The sequence below is a fragment of the Ipomoea nil genome, unplaced genomic scaffold (genome assembly GCF_001879475.1).
Source record: "Ipomoea nil cultivar Tokyo-kokei standard unplaced genomic scaffold, Asagao_1.1 scaffold2704, whole genome shotgun sequence".
Classification (NCBI taxonomy): Eukaryota; Viridiplantae; Streptophyta; class Magnoliopsida; order Solanales; family Convolvulaceae; genus Ipomoea; species Ipomoea nil.
In genome coordinates this window covers 312,504-334,601 of record NW_017619132.1, presented here as the reverse complement: position 1 = coordinate 334,601, position 22,098 = coordinate 312,504, and the positions used below count along the sequence as shown (strand labels likewise).

Below are 22,098 nucleotides of genomic sequence, written 5' to 3'. Positions count from 1 at the left end.
TCCTTCGTATCCGGGGTTGATTACCAAGGAGGCATCAGCTTCGGGTCAAACCCAATAGGGCTCAGTTTCGACTGAGTGCGGAGAAGAGCAAAAATTAGTGCTCTTGGAGCGAAAGATTCGACCTTTGGAGACTATGGAGGCTTACAAGAGATGGGTTAGAAGTAATAGAGATTTTGTTCGTCAACTGGGTTCCCTAATTAATGTAAGCCCTCTCCACTGATCTCTACTGTTTCATATTTCAATTCATATATATATAGATTCTGTTGGACATGTTTTCTTGTTTGTAATGACGACTAAACTGTTTTGGGTTTAGGAATTTGTGATTCTTAGCAAGTCATTAGTTATAGCCTTCAATAATTGGATGAGTACTTTTGTAATTTTTATCTTTTTATGATACTGCACATTAGCTGTCTAGTCTAGCTTTGTTAGTGCACATTCTGTTTTCTTATTTAATAGTGCATTATATAAGCTAATGCTATCTTATTAATATTAATCATACAAAAGTCAACCAAATTACTTAGTTTTGAAATTTAGGAAACTCAACCATATCTTATTAGTTATCTAGCTTTGTTGACACATATTCTGTTATCTAATTTACATTTTGGGGTGGGGGCAGGGACAGGGACAGGGACAGGGACAGAGGGTGATAAAGCTAATCCGAATTAAATCACGACTTTGTACTAGGACTTGAAGTATATATTGTAGCCGTTTAATTAGATGAAATTCTAGTACTGTGGAAATCATGAAATGGAATTCTTTTTCTCAACCTTTTCTCCATTCTTGGGGGACATTCAATTACTTCTTTTATTTGTCATGTGATATTTTATTGATTAGTTACTACTTACTAGAAAGGATAAAGAAAAAAGTTGTTTTTCAAGTGGTCATGTTTTTAAGTGCAATGTGTGTGGAGTTGGCATGCAATGCATCTTTCACAGGACTTGGCATGTTTTTGTTTTGTTCTTCTTGCTTGGACTTGTAACTAATATTGTATGGAGTAACATGTGAATGTGATAACCAACTGGAGAGGTACTTAATATATGCTTGTTCATTGGGTGCAAATTTATTTTCAGGGATTGACATGGCTTCTTCCGGATGAGTTTGGATATTCAGAGATTGGGCCAGAAGCAGGTTTTGTGAATTTTTGGTAACATTAAGCTTCTTCTTGATGCTTATAAATCTATGCTTAGAAAATATTCTTATCATTTTAATTAGTAATACATTTCTTATCTCATACATTCCATAAAGTTGTAAAATAATAATATATATGCTGTTTACACTTAACATGATTTAGAATTTTAAGAAACTAAGCTAATTCCTTATTAGCTTGAAATTTACCCGACCTCTCTTTTTTATCCACATAGCAATTACATTTTTTGCATTGTCATACATTTTTGTAGTATCATCACTTCTGGGAATGATGACTACCATAAATGAGCATATTATTGAGACAACGCCAACCCGTATGCACACACCACCTTCAGAGCCTTCTTTTCTCCCTTTGTCATTATGCCTGACATTGCTGAAGGACTTGGAGACCTTGGTTGAAGTTGCAGCTGAACAACTCTGTGGAGAAGAAAAAAAATGGAATTTCATTGCTATTACTGAGGCTGTCAAGTAAGGGGTTTAGTATTTTCATTCTGCCAAGTGCTACACTTTTTCATTTAGTGGTTATGCAGTGTTGAATATGTGTCTAAAATAATTTGTTCTATGAATTTCAGGGTACTAGTTAGGTTGATTGTGTTTAGGAATAGTGGATATAAAATGCTTTTGCTTGGTGGGGAAACTGAAAATCCTGAAAACAATTCTGATGTTCCAAGACCAGAAGGAAGGAATGGAAAGCTACAAATGCATATTCCAAATAATGTTCGTGGGCTGAACTCATTTAATCTTGAAGGAAGGGCATTATCTGCCCTGAACAGTTTAGGTGAACATGCTAGGATGGTTTCTGAGCCTACATGGTTGCGTAGGGTTCAACACCAACAAACTATTGTTGAACCTCCACCACCAAGTAATTCTTATTTGGTGCTCAGCTGAAGTAAAGTGGTTTGATTATATGTTCTGCATATTAATTTACTTTTCTTTTCTTCTTATCCATATTGTCACTCCAGCCGTGGTGATCAAACCTAGTCTATCAACTTTCTTGTCTGAGAAAGGTTTTCCTGGAAGCTTATTTGTCACAGGGGAGGTCATGTTTGTACTAAGACCACTTATTTATGTATTATTGGTAAGGAAGTATGGGGCTCGATCATGGTTTCCTTGGGTCATTTCATTGGCTGTCGATGTCATTGGAAATGGCATTCTCTCTTGTATCAATCTGTGCCCACAGAGGAGTAAAAGCCAGCAGTTTCAACTTTCCAACTCTGAGAAGGACGAGGTTAGAATTGTTTTTCACTTTGAAATCTATTATATATAGAGTTCTAGAAAAGATCAAGGCAACCTGTACCCTCCTGTGATGACTTATTTTTTTTGTCCCATTTTGTCCTTCTTGTCTGAGAAAGGTTTTCCTCGGGATTTTGTTTTAATGCTAAAAGGGTGTAGTTCCTGTGGTTTGGTTTGATGCAGTTAAAAAGGCGGAAATTATTGTGGGCACTTTACCTTATGAGAGATCCCTTTTTCAGCACATATACCCGGTAACAATGTTCTCCCAAATCCCAATTATCAATTCTTTTCATATGTACAGCACTTCCTGTTTTATTTTAGCTGGATTGAAGAACATTGTGCTAATGCTTGTCGGTTATTTCAGGCGAAGACTTGAAAGCACTCAAAAGCTAGTAGAACCTATTCCTATCGTTGGATTTTTTACAGGTTTGTTTATTACAAATTACATACAATTAAGTAAAACTCCCAACTTTCTCTTGATCTTTCATTAACTACATGCTGAATATGGTTGATGTTGTAATTACCCTAACTTCTCCCTTACTTACATCGTCTTCATGTGCAGAAAAACTTGTTGAATTAATAATTGGATCCCAGACTCGCTACACCTATTTCTCTGGCGCCTAATATGGATACTGCAAATGTGTAAACTCTGTTAAAAAACAAAATGTGGTGACATTCTATGTGCCCTTTTTGCAGTTAAGATTGGTTCAATTTTGTTGTATCCAATAGCTGCCTGAACAATAATAATCTTGCAATGCATCTTTTATTTTTATTTTTAAATTAATCTTTCGCCTGTTTTGACTGACCAACATGATGAGTATAATATGAAATTTGAACATAACATCATATGTTTTATCTGAACTGTTAACGAGACTACACATTATATCATATTTATCCTTAAATTACAGTTTACATTCTTATCGATGATTCTCTGAATTCTGAAATGTACATTAATGGTGATTGGTAAAGAGTTGTACAATTTGAACCAAATTCATTCTTCTCTGTACATTATCTATCTGCAGAAATAAACTAAAACAAAACTGCATTCCCTACAACTGTCATCTTTTTGTGTTTGTGAAGTTTTAGCAGAACATGAGAACAGAAACATGAAACATTAGATGGTGAGATTTTCTTGAATGGCAAGAAATGATCCAACTATGTTGCCTCCAACATCTGGGAAGATTGGACACCCAGAAAGAGGCTTCACCTTGCCCTTCCGGTCCACGTCGACCGGATACTTCAACAGGTGCCCTCTCATTTCTGTTACTTCATCAGCTGCAAATTGGTGCCAGTTGGCTTCTCCCATTGATCTGACACGTCTAACGCATTCCAAAGACTCGGGCCGCTTGAAACAGTCCTCCACGACTCCCAGATGCTCGGCCCACAGGGACATTCTGTAGCCATAAATCTGAAGAGTGCAAATGTATTATTATTCGATTAATCAATGAATGTTTGCAAGGGGGATTTGATGGTTTGTATGTATAGCTACCTGTCCTTGGGGGTTTGATCGTTTTCTTGCCCAGGTGTAATTAGGTTGGTAAGCTCCCATTGCGATCTCTGTGTCTCTTGTTCCTTCCAAGGATCGCTGGTTGATGTTTGCAGATCCTATGATCACATTCTCATCGTCCACAATCATGCCTTTGGAATGCACATAAATCATGAACCTCCGGTTTTTCCGGCTCAGTGCCTGAAACCATAGCCATGGAGTGTATGTAGATATGAGAGAGAGACAAGAGTTTTGCTTGCTGTTCACATCAAGTTAGTTGAATAATATGGCCCACATCGTTCAGTGGGGCTGCAAGATTGACCTTAATTATTCAAAATAACATATTGAAAGGAGAAGAAAGATAAAGAATTAGAGGTGGTCACGAGCTAGTTCAAGACTGAACGTCTGAACTAGTCCCTCGCTAGTGTTCCTCAGGCCCTAACCGCTCGGTGCTTAGCTAATGCTCGATGTGCACAATTCAAATTGGCACAAAAATCCAAATTCTGACTGAACCCGTCGACTGTTCGGCGGACTGCTTGAGCCGCTCCCGCGGCGAGAGCGGGTTGCCGCGTGCCAGTCGGGGACGGCACAAAAATTCGAATTCGAATTCTAACTGAACTCGTCGGCTGTTCGGTGGACTGCTTGAGCAGGGAACGGGCTGGGAATGTCGGATTCCCTTTGTCCGTACTAGTTAGTTCTAAGTTGGTTGTTCGACGTCCGGGGAAGGCCCTCGAAGGAGCCGTGCCCAGTTCGTCCCCCGGAACAACAGGGCACAAAAGGGCCTTGCGTTGTGAACGACGGTGCCTATTTTGGTCACGATAGGCCCTATGTTAAGAACGACGAGTCGACGATGTGCAATATCACCCATTAGAGGTATGCTCGCACTCGAACCCTTCTCAAAAGTTCAAGATCGATCGGTAATACACCCCCATAAAGGTATCCCGCCAATCAGCTTGGGTAAGTCCAACTCATTGAAGGTAGAGGTAGAGGCTAAGAAAACTTCAAAACTAACCAACCTGCGGGCTATTAGCGGGCCAATTAGTGTCATTACTTGATGCATCACTCTCGCTCAGGGCCTCGCGGTTTCCAAGACAATAGAAGTTCAAGTAATCTTGGGGTGAAAATGCATCTTCAAGCCCAACCTCCGCTAAAGCCTTGTAAATAGTCTCATACATCATTTGCATTGTCTTATGCTGCAACATCATCAGATCATGAATCAATCAAACATTGCACTCAACTAATAACATGCTGTCTGAAGGAGCAATAAACATCTTTCAGATAGATACATAACTTGAAGCCATATATATCTCTCTCAAAATCCACAACACTTGAAGTTGCAAACTTTACCTTACCTGCCAGAACAGAATCCTCTGTGTAGCAGCACCGGTTGGATTCCCCTCGGGCCACATTGGGATGATAATGTATGCTGCAAACCTCTCATGTGCTCTTATCTTGGCAGCAATTTTCAGCGCGATTTCAAATGGTATCAGGTTGTTGGCACCTGCCAAAATGCAGAATCTCAACTTTCAATTACCAAACAATCAACAAAGAAGATGTTTCTTACCAACATCTTTGTATTGACTCCAGTTGTACGAGGAACCAATGAAGTATTGGTTTTCAATGTAGATGTAATGCTGTGCAGAACGAATCGCCTTCACATATGCTGTGTGTATGCTCATGTCAATCAGGAGATTCTTGCCACACACTAGGTTCTGCTAAACAACGTTAGAAAAACCTCAAAACCAATCATTAAAACAAAAGACTTTTTTTTTTTTTTTCTTGTCTGATCTGCAATGCTCTGACCTTCATTGTGGCGCGTTTAGGGTCCTTAGGAAAGCCTTTAACCGAGTTTGAGTCAATGGAGCGGAAGATCTGCATCAGAATGACAAAAAAAGGATGCAAAAAACTGGTGCCCTCAACGTTAAAACTTGCACTTAAATCTCTCTCTCTCTCAGACCTTACCTGCACATGCCAGCCTTCGGGATCAGCTGCATTAATGGATGGAGCATCAGAAACACCAAGAATTTCAGGCATTCTGTCCAGTCTAAGCAACGCATCATCGTATGACTTTTTCAGTTTTTTAATGCCGCGGGGCTTAGCAGCCTTGAGCCAACGCTCCTCAAAATTGGTCAGAATGTCATACGCTGCTGGACCAACGATTTTACAGTGCATGTCATGCCATGGTTCTCTTGGACAACCACTCACATTCCCCTACATTGGATCAATCAAATCAGCGAGCTAATTCAATTCGATCTACAAATAGTTCTCAAATATTTTAGTTTCAAACTTACTGCAAATGTTGGATTATGATAGTCTGCTGCATGCACAGTCTGCAGAGTTCTAAATATTGGATGTCCAGGAGTGTCATATCTGCCATCACACAAGTCAAGCCCTCCAACAAATGCAGTAATGCTTCTTCTATTATTCGCAGCTTCAGTATCCACAATCACAGTTTTCTGATGATGAGTATAAATTACTCCAACCTCCTGATCATCATGTAAAAAAGATTGAAGATTACAGATGTGGAAAATAACTAAAATAGATCACATATATCTTATTACCCTTTGTTTCATCCAACTGTGGCGCTTTCCTGCCACACGGGGACACAGAAGAACATGAACAGAAGAGTGTTTAAAAAAGCGTCGAGTTTCTTCATCATGGGTTGCCATCACTCCATCCTGCATATATATAAAGCTACACCTGAGGAAAGTTTACTAGAAAGATGAGACAAAATTAGATCCCAGTGAGTAAAATATTTACTGTTTTATATCCAAGAATCTTTCTTGAGGTGGGATCATCCCAAATAAGAAGCAACACCCTCACTCCTTCCTGTGATTTTGACTTGAGAAGCTCTCCCAAAGTACAGCCTTCTGCAGAAGAATCATCTCGTACGAGTTTGACTTTATGCCACACTGACCATCCAGTGATATAGATCAACCTCCGGGCATTTCGCAGTGCATTGAAGATATCGTGCCAGCACTTACCATGCACATACTGCATCCCACATTCGAGTTTCAGATTTGGAAGGCCTCCATCAGGTACATGTGCATCCTGGTAAAGGGTAACTGTTCCACCCTTTCTCAGTGGAAAATACGTCCCGGGAACCCCAGTGTATTCGGGGCCTGCTCCAACTCCATAGTGGTAAATGCTTAGCTGCTCCATTGGAGTATACTGGATAGAGAGACTCAAAACAGCTCCAGTCTTGCATGGCTTCCCATTACTCGTGAGGATAGGAAAGAATCCCTCGACTTTCCCCCCTCCATATATGTTTTCCACTGGAATTGCCACTGTGCCTATTAGCTGGGATCCTACCACATCGTTGTCCTTCACGATGAAGAGCACTTCAGCAGCATGATGTGCAACAGGCACCTTAAAATGCTGCATCCATGTAGGATTTTCATCGTTGCTTATCACGTAGGTCCGCCCTACTGTTGCACCTGATAATGTAATTGTGACATAGGGATCACTTGTGATCTTCCTGTTCATGTGTCCTTCAATCTTGGTGCTCATGTTCCCTGGTAGTTTGTTAAACATGTCCCCTATGGTTTTATGGAACAAGTCCATGTTTGGAAGGTTTTTCGCCTCGTATACCCAAATACCCAAGTTCCCATGTATGAGCAAGACTTTAGGAGCGCCTTTAGGTGTGAATGGCATAAGCTGCAGACTCTTATTGTATCCAGTTTCCACAAATGTGTTTGAGTAGGAAGGGCGATGATGAGATGTGGATTCAGCTCGCGATACAGAAGATGACTCCAATCTTGAAAAAGATGAATTAGGATATGCATATATGGTTCCTGGTGAAGCATAAGGCCCGGGTCCAGGAGGGCGATTATCAGACAGGTGCATATTTGTCAGATCATCCATTGATGGATTAGCAGAAGAGCTAGCAGAGGTGCTGTCTATGCCATGATCATAATTTGACACAGAACTACAAGTAGACAGTGTACTATGTTGTCTCTGGAGGCCGCGAAACTCATTGCCTCTCATTGGCTGGCCCTGCAATGCCTGCTGCTGAGGCACAGGTTGTTGAAAATGATGGCCCTGCTGGTTTTGAAGGGTAGACTGAGGGGTTGATGGACCATACTTGAAACTGCACTGTTGTTGAAGACTAGGCTGAGGGGTTGATGAACCATACTTGAAACTGGCTTGTTGTTGAAGACTAGGCTGTGGGGATGATGAACCATACTTGAAACTGCTTTGATTTTGAAGGGTAGGCTGAGGGGTTGAAGGACCATACTTGAAACTGCTTTGATTTTGAAGGGTACGCTGAGGGGTTGAAGGACCATACTTGAAACTGCTCTGATTTTGAAGGGTACGCTGAGGGGTTGAAGGACCATACTTGAAACTGCTCTGATTTTGAAGGGTAGGCTGAGGGGTCGAAGGACCATACTTGAAACTGGCCTGATTTTGAAGGGTAGGCTGAGGGGATGAAGAACCATACTTGAAACTGCCCTGATGTTGAAGACTAGGCTGAGGGGAAGAACTTGGAGGAGGAGTTGGCGGGCGATACATATAGTATGAGCTGTATGGATAAGGAACAACACCAGGGTGGTGAGATTGTGGTGGTGGTGTAGGATATCCATATTCGAGAGCGGCCTGCTGGTATCCACTATTAGATGATGCTTGTGGAGTAGTTGGAATTCTGGGTGGGTATGCATAGTTAAAACCGGCAGAATGTTGTGGAGTGGGGTAAGAGTATGGATAGTAATGGAATTGAGGATAAGGATATGGAGAATAAGCCCCAGAGCTTTGAGGAGGAGGATATGGCTGATTTGCAGGTGGAACAGGAGGATATACATAGGGAGTCCCATATGGATATGGAGATTGTGAATTATATTTCTCCATCACTTTTATCTATTTCCCCACAAAATTCATACTTTCTTATTCATCCTATCAAAATATGAAGAATATGATAAAGGGTTTCCTAAAAGATTGCATTTTTATATCAGAAATTGAAACCCAACCTGCAGAATTGCAGAAAACAAACATACATACTCAGAAAATGCCATCTGGGATTCTTTAATCTTGAAATATATTGCAACAAAATCAATGTTTTGCCCCTAAAAGCTAGAAAAAAGCCATTGCAATATCTGCGATTTACAAACCTGTTTCTGAATGTTCCAATAAAAGAAGGTTTGAGGAGGAGAGAAATGGAGGAGCTTCCAAAAACACTGCCCCACTAAATATACACACACGTTAATGTAAACTGTTTGTACCTATGAATAGATTATTGTGTTTTCTGGGTTTCAGGGAGATTGAATGATGACAGAGAGGAGATTGAGTGATATAAGGAAGGAGGAAGATCTGGCGGTTAAAGTTAGTTTGAGAGGTTTTCAAGAAAAGAAAAAAAAAAATTAGTTTGAGAAATTTGATTTGATTGGCATGGACATTAAATGACCAGCATGTGCCTTTAATTCCTTAATTTCCCAAAAATCTGATTCTTGAATATAATTAACTTATTTTAAGTTACTAATAAACTACTCCGTATAAGTTTTGTTTAGTAATATTCTAAAAATAAGCTAGTAACTTAAAATAATAGTTTATTTTGAAACGTTAGGTAGCGTTTTAAAAATAAGTTGTTTCTAAACTTTAATAAGTTATTTATATTTATTCCACCGCAACGGACAAACTATGGAGATCTACTTGATTGTATGACTATGATTATACCTCTAAAAAATCTTACTTAAAATTCTACACAATCATACGAGTTTTATAGGGTCTTATAAGATTATATATATATATATATATATATATATATATATATATATATATATGTTTCAATTGTGCACATTCTTCTATTCGAAGTTGTATTGAGAGGTCGTTTAGAGTATTTAAAGAAGGGATGAAAGAAACTTGCTAAAATGTCACAGATTAGTTTAGTGTGGACGCCCAAGTTGATGTTATAATGATCACATTTGCACTACATAATTATATTCGAAAGAATTTGTATGATGACATGATGTTTAATGTGCTTGAACAACATCCGGATTACATATTGCTCAATGAACTTCAAGATTCAACGAAAATTTAAGTGAGATCTCTATTGGGATGGAGATTCGCAACAATATTGCTACTTCATCATGAGATGTTAGATCATAATGCTAATATTTTAATTTCATTTCAAAATGTTAAATTTTACTAGGTAAACAAACCTATTTAAATTTTATAAAAATATCTTTTTTAGTCTTCTTACATTTATCAACTTATCAAAAAGCTAAGTTTACCAAACATTTTAAAGCATAATTAGCTAACTTAACAACTCTTCAATTTTCAGAGCTTATATCTTTTCAGTTTTCAGCTAGCTTTTCAGTTAGCTTTAATTAGGCATTATAAGACTATCAGAACTACTTGCTAAATTAAAGCTGCCATTTAAAAAAAAAATTGAAAACACTAATAAAATTCCTTAAAACTTTGGTGAAATATAATGATCAATGCTTCAATGCTTGCTAATCTTCTTGCCAAATCTACTGCCAGATGACTGCAATGGGACTTCTGACTGTAAAATTTGTGGACTTCCAAACCAGTGATCCAAATGAATGGCCACCACCTGATGCAATCTTTCCTCTTTGTGCCACAAAGCTGACAGTGTAGCTCAGATTCTGCCCCATCTTGTTAAATTTCAGGACTTTAGGCTTGACAATGACTGAAACTCCATCTGGTTCCATCACATGAACCGCGTAAACGCTTTCAGGAATCCCGACATTCGTTGCTGTTCTTGTGAAAGTGTGGCTGGAATTGCTGCTGCTGCTGTCGAAAATCACAGCGAAAGAAGGGTAGTTGAGATCACCAGGCTGGTGATGATGATGGGTTGGACAAGCGGATTTTTTTCGCAGCAGAAGGGAGATTTGGGTGGAGTTGTAGTTCAGGCTGCATAGATAATTGAAGTAATCTTGAGTGGAAATGTCATAAATCAGGCCTGGATGAGCTGCCCTTTCAGGATCCACATGCCCAGAGCCAAAGGCAAAAGGGGTGGCTGAGATTGGGTTTGTGGAAACAGAATCTGTGATGGGAGATTTTCTGCTGTCTAGGGTGTAAGAAGTAGTCATGAGAGCCGATTTTATGGCGGCTGGCGACCAATCCCCGTGGACGGATTTCAGGAGGGCCGCCAGGCCACTAACATGAGGACAGGACATGGAAGTACCAGAAAGGATGTTGAACTCGACACTTCTGTTGTCAGCCTCGAGCATTGTTGGGCCAATGTTTGGAGGCCATGCTGCCAGGATGTTCACCCCGGGGGCGGTCACATCCGGCTTGATGATCTCAGGGGACACAGCACTCGGCCCTCTAGACGAAAACGCAGCCATCACCGGGGCACGGTTCCCATAAACCGTGCCCTGGAACTTTATTGAAGCGGTCGCACTTTTGCTCGAATTAATGTACTTTTTAACAGCAATGCCTGCTGAAAACCCCAAAGCTGTGGCTGGCAAGAAGTGTGGATCTGCATAAACTTCTTCCCCTTCTGTTTCTCTGTTTATCAGAATCATCCCAGCTCCCCCACTCCTTTTCACTTCACTCCCCTTCTCAGCTCTAGCACTATTTCCCCTCTCACAAACAACAATCCTCCCCTTAACAAGCCTGGAAGACAGTGATCCATGGCTGCAAAACTCTGCTCCTTTCCCACCTGCAGTTCTTCCATAGACTAATGGCAGTTTCTGGTTTACAGCCTTGCCTGAGTACAACGATTCCCCGCGAAAAACACGCCCGTTTCCAAGCTCAACCATGGCTGGAAACCTCCTGTCCAAGGAGCTAGCAGCAACAGTCATAATCCAAGGGGCAGTATTGCTAACACTTGAAGTCAATGGCCCAGAATTCCCTGCTGAACTGCACACAAACACACCTTTCTGGGTTGCTCCAAATGCAGCTATGGCGATGTTGTCAGTGTAGAATGGTTTTGGCAATAAGCCTCCCAAGGAAAGGGATAATATATCAACCCCATCTTTAACAGCTTGATCTACAGCTGCTAGAACATCAATGCTGGAACACCCTAATGTGTAGCAGGCTTTATAAGCTGCAATTCTTGCCGTGTACTTCATCCCGCCGGCTGATCCTCTCGCCAGGCCGAGAAAGCTTGCGTCTTTCACCAGATCTCCGGCCGCCGTGGAAGCGGTATGAGTTCCGTGGCCTTCCGAGTCGCGGGGGGACTTATACTCCACTGTTTCATTGATTTTTCCGACAATGGATTCGTACCCTTTGTAGAATGTTCTTGCGCCGACCAGTTTTTTGTTGCAGTTTGAAGGGGAGAAGGCTCTTCCCGCCTCGCACGTCCCTTTCCAGCGAGCGGGCACCGGGGACATTATTCCGGCATCGCGGAAGCTGATGTGCTCCGGCCATATTCCGGTGTCGACAACACCGACGATGACATCAGAGGCTAAACTCTTGGCGCCCCAGAGGCCTTTCCCGTTTCTCAGCCCGAGAAACTGAGGCGAATGGGTGGTGTGGAGTGTCAGCATTTCGTCCGGCACGGCGGCGAGGAAGCCGTGGACGTGTTTCAGTGATTCAAGCTGCTGTCTGGACAGTTTTGCGGCAAAACCAGACACGGCAGTTTCATAAACGTAGAGCAACTGCGGCGGCGGCGGCGGGGGGCTTTCGGAAGCTGAAAATTCAGTGACGGAATCAAGAACAGCCTCGTACCATGTCCTGGAACCGCCGGCGGAAGTACTAGTTCCTGATTCTGGAATCTTGGTCGGGTCCATGTGAACCACGTACATGTCCTGCGCCACTGAAGCCTCTGAAACTGCAGGCAACGATAATGCCAGCAAAATCAAGAATATCTTGAACACCATTTTGGCTGCAACCAAAACAAAGATGTTGAACGCGGAGACTAAGAAATGACTAAATGAGTTAAGTCATGCGTACCCCCTTCCTCTCCACCTTTTTATGGGACAAGAAAGTGGTCCCATGAAAGCAACTTTAATCAAATTGATCAAATTATTAATATTTTTGAGTACTATAAACTCTATTACAAGTAATACATGTTCAATATACTTTCTTCATTGTTGTAATTCAAAGAGAAGACAAATAGACATAGTAATCTATTGAGGTTCTTGGTTTGAATTAGTTAATTATAGACAACTAGACTAATTTACTGATCTGTTACTAACTAGTGTCTAGTGATAGGATTTGCAGGCTAATACGTAGTAGTAGGGTCACAAGGGTTATCACATTTTGTGTAACGATAAACCAAGAAAGTACGAGAATCATGCTATACTTATTTGATTTTTTTTTAAGGCATAGGAAAACTTTAATAGAGGGGCAGATTGAAGAAGATTGAGTTTGCCGTTGGTGAGTTGGCATTTATTAGTGATCACACTAGGAATGAGTTAAATTTGTACGAAAGAGATTTCGAATTTATTGGGTTTTTATGATAAGCTGAATTCTGAAATTAATATATGTGTGACATATATAACCTCGGAGCTACGGCAGGTCGGCGGCCACATTTTGGTGAGCACGGGATACAAATGCTCCGGGTAAAGACTTGGATCAACTCATTCCGGCCAATGGGACTTCTTCCTCTTTAATCATCATATTGAAAAGTCATTTCATGTTATTTATTACGGAGTGATATCACAAAAAGAGTGAATTAATGGCCCATTACCCAACTTAGAATTTGGAAAGACGACCAATATTGGGCAATAAATAAGGGGAGTAATTTAATTTGGGGAAAGAATTGAATTAAACAGGCTGGAGACTAGTAGCTAGCTAGGGAGAGTGTGACAGGCCATGACTTAGCATATATAAAATTAAAGTTATTTATCTTATTCAGAAAAGAGTGTCCGAGTGGATGAAACATGATTCTCATACACTATATATTTTATGGTTGATGTCAAATATTTCCTTTAAATTCAATATAATGAGCTTTATAATAATGAATTAAACTGTGTTCAAGCATGATACCATACAAATATATGAACATAAACTATATTTAGTGATATGAGAATTGAGAAGCATGAGAGTCCATGTTATATACTCATGCTAGAGTACAGTGACATCAATGTATAGTACCAATTCAAGCGTAGCATACAAGCAAGAATAATGAAGGAGATGTCATCCAAGAAGGCCGGCCAGCTCATGTGGTGTTTTGTACAATTACCTATCAAGAGTGAGGCAAAACATCAATACAATTGCGGAACTACGTTCCATGCCATAAACTCTTATTTATAGAGTTAATTCCATTTTTGGTCTTAAATTTATAGGTGACAGTCCACTTTTAGTCTCTTTTTATCAAAATATCCCATTTTGGTCATAGTATTATTGTGACATGACCAATTTTGGTCCCCTATCAACAAAATTGTTGAAATTTCATTAAATAGAATGACATTTTGATCTTTTTAATATAAAGTGTGTTGACTCGTTATATATTTTATGTTTACTTTTTGAAAAAAAAAATCATAATTGAAGAGCGAAATGCTCTTGTATTTAATGCAATTTCAATGATTTTTTTGATAAAGAACCAAAATTGGTCATATCACAATAATACTAGGACAAAAAAGGGATGTTCTGATAAAAAATGACTAAAAATGGACTTCCACCTATAAATCTAGGACCAAAAATGGAATTAACTCCTAATTTATACTACAATTCTCTCATGATACTAACCGTTACCACAATTAGTTGAAAGCCCTTCTCCCAAAAAGGTTTAATCCCCAACCCCAAATGCTCCATGCCCCGGTTTGATAGATTATTTGGGATGATGTAAATCACGGTAACTAAATAGCTCAGCAGACATAGTCAAATACTTGTGCGCACAAATAATTTGTCCACTTTGAACATAATTCTCATAATGTATGTTGTTGTCGAAATTATTCGAACATTTGTCTTTTCTCCTAAATATTACCTACTGAACTAGTGAGCTAAGCCCCGTGCGGATATTAGTTAAAAACCCTAACTAGTCCATAGGGATACTTTAGCTCATGTAATAGTGCTAACGACATTGTCGGGCATACTTACCAGACTCGGCTAATCCGTTTTTAGCTACTTTAGTATGTTAATTACATATTTATCTGTTGTATTAAATGTCAAAAACATCACTCAAAATTTTTAAATATCCAAAATAAAATTTGGATATCACCCAAATCCAACCTAATAAACTTACACCTAATTATGGATGCTAGCTAAATGGTGGAGGAAGAAGAGTAACGACAATATGGGAAATATATATTATATTACCCATCTTTCGTATGTAATAATTAATGTATCTGAACTAACAATGTTGTCCATTTATAATTCGTGCATGTTTGTTGACCATTTGTTGTTGATGGCTTGGCCGGAAATGGTTGCTTTTTTAGCATATTGTGGCCAACCAGAATGCCTGGGAGCACAATCAAGCATGTAGCTAGCTAGGTTTTGGTTGGAAGTCATTAATGTTTGAGTCGGTGGAGATGAAAAAGGATAGTTGAAGCATTGAGGCAACAAAAATCTTTAAAAATATCGGTTGACCTTTTGGTTAGAAGTTAATTAGTTAGTTATAACAGCATGGCCGGCCTTTAAATGTTTTCCATTAAATTTTGATATCGACAACATTATTGACCCTAGCTAAGGTTATCATAATTGTTCTATCCTGATGTGATCAAGAAATCAACTACAAATTAAACAAGAAATAAGAAAATATGACTACGCCATTTAACAATGTACCTATGTCTACGAGGGTGTTGCTTAGACTGGCATCCGTTTATTCTATACTTTCTCAAATATTTTCAGCTCAAGAAATCTAAGCCCCACTACCAAGGTTCAGACTTATGATCACATATTTGAAATGGTAATTAGAATGCCATCACATTATTATATGGTAGTTGCCACATGAGTGGACTTTATTCATATTATTTTCACACTATATGTTGTGCTCACTAAGCTAAGTATATAGCATATATATATGTGTGTGTGTACTACTTTTTTGTTGCTTCTTTTCTCGTCATTCACGTTGGTGGAATGGCATGCAGACATCATTATATTTCCACCTCTTATAGGAACCAATAATGATGATGGGTTGGAACTGGAGTGGTGAGTAAATTACAGAAGAATGCAATAATAAGTGATGAAAACTATAGTAGTGGATGGGCTACTTTAGTGGCATGGAGTGGTGCCTTCATGCGCCATGGCATTATAAGTTGTGTCTTCAGTCCACTCAAAGTTGTAACCTACTTTTCTTTTGTTTGGAAAAATCCACAACTATGGACTTAATTGAAGGAGTATTGGTAAGAATAAATATGGTAAAAATTAAACTCTAATCTTTATAAGATCACTTTTTTGAGACTTAAAAGATCACTCTTTTTAATACTTAAAAAACAAAATCACATCGATCGAGAATATAAAAAATTAGCACAATTAACTATTAGAAGAGGCTCGAGATTATGAGGTATTTAGGATGTGAATGCTTAGCTATATAGAGTTTGCGACTTTTGAAGCATTTTAATTAATTTGCACAAAAATTTATTTTTCTGTGTACGTGCTTAATTTGACAATTCCAATTGCTATGCAATAACTACCGTAACAACGTAACAAGTGGAAGTATAGATCCATATATTTTGCTTCTTATTCAACCTTAGTGATAGTCATGCATGTAAATTGTGCAAGCCATGCATATGTCATGCGTGCGCTTTGCGTGCATTGTGGTGCGCATTGCGTGCATTGTGTGTGCGCATTGCGTGTGCATTAACTCCTATAGTAAAATGTCACTCCATTTTTTATTGACTCTCATTTAAAAAAAATAACAGTCAATTTTAAAAAATACCCTCAAACGCGCCTATAACCCTATGTCTATGAGTGCTTGCATTATTTTGTTTTATTTTCTCCCATTTTAAGCTAATTTAATTTCCTTTTATACAATGTAAACACACACACACACACACACACACACACACACACACACACACACACACACACACACACATATATATATATATATATATATATATATATATATATATATATATATATATAGGTTAAAGTTCCGGTGCGGGTAAATGCTTCCCATGCGGTTGTGCGGGTGATTAATGTGCGCGAGTTTTGTACTTAATGTGCGTGAGTGTATAATGTTTAATGTGCGAGTTGTGACTTATGGGGACTTCGTGAGGGGCTTCTCATGGCAAAAAGTCATGGGGTTCACAGACTTGTGATGGAATCTGATTCGGAAGCCGTGGTCAATGCCTTACACAACGACTTAGGATCCAGTCCGGAGGCAGATACGCTTATTCTTGATTGCAAATACTTAATGGAAGGGTTCCACGCTTACGAGCTCCGCCATGTCCTTCGGGAAGGTAACCAATGTGCTGACTTCCTAGCCAATCTGGGCCACAGTAATTCTTGGGGGACAACCTTACTCGACCTCCCGCCTAGTGGCTTGGGCAATCTTCTTTCCCGAGATGCCAATATTATGACAACTAGAAGGTTCTCTTAATTCTGGGGCGTTTGTAGCTCCTCTTTACTCACCAAAAAAAATGTGCATGTTGTGCGTAATGTGCGTGAGTTTTGTGCTTAATGTGCGTGAGTGTGTACTTAATGTGAGTTGTTGAAACTTTAAAGTGCCTGAGTTTTATGCTTAATGTGCGTGAGTCGTGTGCTTAATGTGCGTGAGTCTTGTACTTAATGTGCGTGAGTGTGTACTTAATGTGAGTTATTTTTAAAACTTAAGGTGCGTGTGTTTTTGTGATTAACATGCGTGAGACTTGTGCTTAACAGTGAGACTTGTACTTAACATATGTGAGGCTTGTGCTTAACATGCGTGGGGTTTGTGTGCTTAATGTGCGTGTGTTATGTGCTTTAAGTGCGTCAGATTAATGCTTAACGTGCGTCCACCCGCACGATCACATGGGAAGCCTCAAATGCACCTGATCCCTTATATATATATATATATATATATATATATATATATATATATATATATATATATATATATATTAATCGAGTTGACGACTAAATGTGTTTGGCCCTTTTACCCTTTTGTGTAGGTTGTTGGATTTGCTGACGAAAGGTAGATTGAGATAGATTTTTTGGGGGGATTACATATATCATTATTTGATGGTATGTATAGAAAAAAAATTTGACCAAAGGTGGAGAGACTCGAAACTATTGAGGTATTTAGGACGTGGATGCTTAGCTGTATAGAGTTTGCAGTTTTTGAAGCATTTTAATTAATTTGCACAAAAATTTATTTCTTTGTGTATGTGCTTAATTAATTTGACAACTCCAATTTCTATGCAATAGCCAGCGTAACAACAATGTGCAAGTATAGATCCATATATTTCCCTTCTTTGACCTTAGTGATAGTCATGCATTTAAATTGTGCAAGCCATGCATGTGTCATGCGTGCGTTGTGTGTGCTTATAAGATGTGGGTCAAACAAATGCTTTGAGGATAATGAAATAAAATATTATTGGACTAAGGATGTCATGTTTGGTTTGGATTCAAGACTGGAATCAAGGAAAGGATTCAGCTGTTATTTATGTATATCAGATGACAGTACAGATATCATCTTCATGTCTTATTTGATATATATAGTATAAGGTTGTTGCTAGTTGTTCTACATTTTGTGTGAAATGCATATATGTTAGGGATGTTTGTGTTTCTTGCAAGATTCTGGACATGGGACTAATCAAAGTTCTTTGGGTCATAAATGACAACAGGGCTCCTCACAATATGCCTGCTGCTTCTCCATATCAGTGAACCAGAAACTACAAGTGCACTTGACAGGGGCTTTGCCTTCACCACAACCTTAAAACTCCTCTTCTGCTCGACACGTGAGAACGACAAAGTCATAGGTTTGACGGTGATCTCCACGCCCTTTGGAGCTCTAATGGTGGCATTGTAAACCGACTGAGCCTGGCCGACGTTCGTGACTGTTCGCCTGAACACAGCAACGGTTGGTTCTTGGCCACTCCTCCTTAAGGCAAGTTGCATTGTGGGATAGTTGATGGCATCTTCTCCATTTGCAGGAATCAGTTTGGAACAGTTCACCGGCCTGCCCACCAAAGTGGCCAAAGACGATGAATTTTCGCGCCCCTCGTGGCATAAGAACTGGATATAGGACATGTCTTCCATGTCATATACCAGTCCAGGGCTCCTTGCTTTGGCTGGATTCACTTGTCCAGCACCATATGCAAACTCAGCTTCCCTGTCCACCCTGGAGCTCATAGGTGTTGCTGTCGGTTCCAAATTTGACAGTTAGACTGCTGTAGTACACTTAACTATAGAGTTCTTTGACTATCTAGTTAACATATCCTACTTAAAATCAATTGGTGATAAGTAGGTGAACATTAACCATTTAACCACATCCCTCCATAGTAAGTCATAGCGTCATGTCTGGAATGGAACAGGGGCTGAACTCGACCAACGCCCAATAGAAACATGTAAAAAATGGATGCAATCTGGCTTACCAGTAGTCAGGAGGGCGGATTTGATAGCAGAGGGAGACCAGTTTGGGTGGAATGACTTAACATAGGCAGCAGCACCAGCAACATGAGGACAGGCCATGGAAGTACCAGACATGAGTGTGAATTCCGAGAATTGCGTGTCGCCTTTCAGGCCGGTGAGGGATTTCATGAGGGTGTACGCGGCTAGAATGTCAATCCCGGGAGCTACAACATCAGGCTGTTCAATGCAGACACCACAAGGATCAGATTAAGCACCGGGGAACCGAAACTTACACATACATGTATATATATACCTTCAGAAGGTGTTGTGTTCCTGGATTCGGCCCCCGGGCTGAAAAGGATGCCACAAAGGGAGCTTTGATCTTAACTTCCTGGGATTTGTGAATCACTGCAGAAGGTGACCTGCATTCAACTAAACCATCATTTCTTGTTCTCTAGAAACCAGATAGAACAGTACAGTATAGTATAGATACCTGGTTGAGTGTATATAATCAGTGATTCTTTTCCCAGTTGTGCTGTTAACAATGGTAGCTGGAGCCATAAAAATTGGAGCAGAATCAAGATACTGTTCGCTCTCGATAACAGTGCCAATCCCTCCAAGACCTTTAACAACTGAATCAGCACCCCAACTACCACCCAATATGCAGTAAACAAGCTTTCCCTTTACCTTTCCAGGGTCCATTGAGTCTTCAAGACAGTACTTTGAGACATCTTTACTTTCTGAGTTCTTGGCAACATCAGCTCCTGTGGTCACAGGATATGATCTTTGCTTTGGCTCAATTGTGCTCACTCCAATCCCCTGCAAATTGGGTCATTCACAGTAAAAGAAGAAAAGGGAATTAGTTATAACAACCTATACAAAAACTAAGCAAACCAAAAGAATAGGCTAGAATAAAACTGAGCAGAATACTAAGTCTCGATAAATTGAAGCATGTGTTCCATCTCAACTAAAAGCCTAAGTTGATAGTTGGATTGCACATTAATGGTTATATGCTCAACACGCCCCCACACCATGTGCTCCATCTCAACTAAAAGCCTAAGCGGATAGTTGGATTGCACATTAATGGTTATATGCTCAACACGATGTAGACAACTTACTGAAATTGTTTGTCCACTGCCCAACACCACCTCGCTCCTGAACTGCCTGTCGATGCTGCTCGCTCCCACGGTTAGGACCCACGGGGCATGGTTCGAAACGGTGTTATAGTTCGGTCCATCGTTCCCAGCAGAAGCCACAGTGAGGATTCCTCTTCTCATGGCATGGAATGATCCCACAGCTATAGCATCTGATGTATAACTGCCTGTCAGACCGCCTATGGAGATAGAGATAACGTCCACGCCATCCGCAATGGCGGACTCGAATCCAGCAAGAATGTCTTGATCTGAACACCCTGAACTAGCCCAACACACCTTGTAAGCAGCCACCCTGGCTGCAGGCACCCCGCCCCTCGCAACCCCTCGGGCCAGGCCAAATAAGTTTGCACCTTGTACTAAACTTCCTGCTACTGTGGATGATGTGTGAGTTCCATGGCCATCCACATCTATGGGTGACAAGATGTCACTGGGGTCATGAGTTTTGTCCAGCTTGAAATATTTAGCCCCTATAAGCTTGCTTCAAAACCACAGGACACAAATCACTAAACTCGTATCGAATCGAATCTTGAAAATAAGCACAAATTTTATACATAACTTACTTGTTGCATCCTGAAAAGTTGGCAAAATGGGCACAACTTCCTTTCCATTTAGCTGGTGGAGGGCCTAAACCATCATCTCTAAAGCTTTGTGATTGAGGGGTGATTCCTGGGAAAAGTGGTTTCAACATAATCACGTAAACACTTCAATAAAACGAAGGATACGTATAAATAGATCAAGGAAAATGGCCAAATGGGAGTCTGTTATTTAGAGATACATAACCTGTATCAAGAACACCTACAATAATGTTGCTCTCAGCTTTCAAATTTCTTCTGGCAGTAGGAGGCAAACCAATGAATTCCCATGATCTCGTCGTGTGTAGTTTGTGATACCGGTTGGGGATAACAGAAGCTACTTCAGGCATTCCTGGAACATTAATTTTTCCAATCAATAACTTTGTTAGCCTCAGAAGCTGCAGAGATTCCCAAACCGTACGTACAAGGATTCCACTTACTTGATAACTCATCTGCTTCATCTTTAGATAGCTTCGCCGCGAATGCATTAAACACTCTTGTGTAGCTATAAACATGAGATTCTGTAGCCTCAAGGCTGCTGTTTCAAAAGCAATATCAGAGATTAATTAAAGACATTTTCATTAACAAATCGAAAAAAGGGAATGGATAAATTCAACTAACAGACCTCCCCTTCAAAGATGACAGGAGATCAATATGATTCTGGAATGCAGTTTCTTCATCAACTGGATGATGATCTTTCAGAAACACAATATAAGAGTCCTGCAGAATATATACATGCAGTATATATACATTAACTGGCTGCTATACATACATACCACAAGATTCAAACAACCTTAAAATGTCACCTTATTGCTGTCTGATTCTGCATTTTGAGGGCCTGTTGTGATAAGCAGAAGACAGAGATAAAAAGTAGGAAGGCAATGGAAGTTTCTTTTCCCCAACATTCTCAAAAGAAAGTAAGGCAGATGTGATCTTCTCATCATTGTTTGTGTGCAGTTGCAGGGACATCTATATATAAGTGTTGGAAAACATTCTATTACAAGTCAAAGATGTATTGTACAATAGCCATGAACAGAAAGTTGACAAGAACAGGAGACGTTGGCTTAAATTCTTGGTTGTCTGTTGAGGATTTTGATTGGCTGTCGTAGAAGAAAGGTGGAGAAAGCAAGAGGGATTGTCAATGTTGTTATTATTGGTTTTT

General features: G+C 39.9%; 4 protein-coding genes across 10 annotated transcripts; 1 reads left to right on the top strand and 3 right to left on the bottom strand.

Moving 5' to 3' along the window:
- The first annotated feature begins 93 nt into the window (after positions 1-93).
- LOC109156164 (peroxisome biogenesis protein 16) lies at positions 94-3,217 on the top strand. 2 transcript variants are annotated; one of them, XM_019304023.1, is made up of 8 exons: positions 94-202; positions 1,071-1,128; positions 1,398-1,614; positions 1,719-2,008; positions 2,109-2,374; positions 2,563-2,630; positions 2,744-2,805; positions 2,942-3,158. In XM_019304023.1, the coding sequence occupies exons 1-8, from the start codon at positions 134-136 to the stop codon at positions 3,001-3,003; spliced, it is 1,092 nt and encodes a 363-aa protein (XP_019159568.1). In that variant the 5' UTR covers positions 94-133; the 3' UTR covers positions 3,004-3,158. The 2 variants fall into 2 exon arrangements, with proteins under 2 accessions (XP_019159568.1, XP_019159569.1); XM_019304024.1 differs by having other exon boundaries at positions 137-202; positions 1,071-1,144; positions 2,942-3,217.
- An 89-nt stretch (positions 3,218-3,306) lies between these two features.
- Positions 3,307-8,826, bottom strand: LOC109156163 (phospholipase D gamma 1-like). 5 transcript variants are annotated; one of them, XM_019304020.1, is made up of 10 exons: positions 6,626-8,826; positions 6,427-6,543; positions 6,157-6,351; positions 5,828-6,076; positions 5,669-5,737; positions 5,430-5,580; positions 5,218-5,366; positions 4,882-5,058; positions 3,869-4,066; positions 3,307-3,787 (listed from the first exon to the last, which is right to left on the bottom strand). In XM_019304020.1, the coding sequence occupies exons 1-10, from the start codon at positions 8,708-8,710 to the stop codon at positions 3,494-3,496; spliced, it is 3,684 nt and encodes a 1,227-aa protein (XP_019159565.1). In that variant the 5' UTR covers positions 8,711-8,826; the 3' UTR covers positions 3,307-3,493. The 5 variants fall into 5 exon arrangements, with proteins under 5 accessions (XP_019159565.1, XP_019159566.1, XP_019159563.1 ...); XM_019304021.1 differs by having other exon boundaries at positions 5,430-5,577; XM_019304018.1 differs by having other exon boundaries at positions 5,669-6,076.
- Positions 8,827-10,199: 1,373 nt separating this feature from the next.
- LOC109155603 (subtilisin-like protease SBT1.1) lies at positions 10,200-12,754 on the bottom strand. Its single transcript, XM_019303219.1, has one exon. The coding sequence runs from the start codon at positions 12,646-12,648 to the stop codon at positions 10,330-10,332; it is 2,319 nt and encodes a 772-aa protein (XP_019158764.1). The 5' UTR covers positions 12,649-12,754; the 3' UTR covers positions 10,200-10,329.
- A 5,479-nt stretch (positions 12,755-18,233) lies between these two features.
- LOC109155956 (subtilisin-like protease SBT4.14) lies at positions 18,234-22,098 on the bottom strand. Of its 2 annotated transcripts, none has more exons than XM_019303685.1 (10): positions 21,743-22,098; positions 21,562-21,656; positions 21,377-21,474; positions 21,145-21,288; positions 20,925-21,030; positions 20,329-20,842; positions 19,704-20,029; positions 19,524-19,632; positions 19,234-19,447; positions 18,234-18,999 (listed from the first exon to the last, which is right to left on the bottom strand). In XM_019303685.1, exons 1-10 carry the CDS (start codon positions 21,878-21,880, stop codon positions 18,449-18,451), a joined length of 2,295 nt encoding a protein of 764 aa, XP_019159230.1. In that variant the 5' UTR covers positions 21,881-22,098; the 3' UTR covers positions 18,234-18,448. The 2 variants fall into 2 exon arrangements, with proteins under 2 accessions (XP_019159230.1, XP_019159231.1); XM_019303686.1 differs by having other exon boundaries at positions 21,377-21,471; positions 21,743-22,097.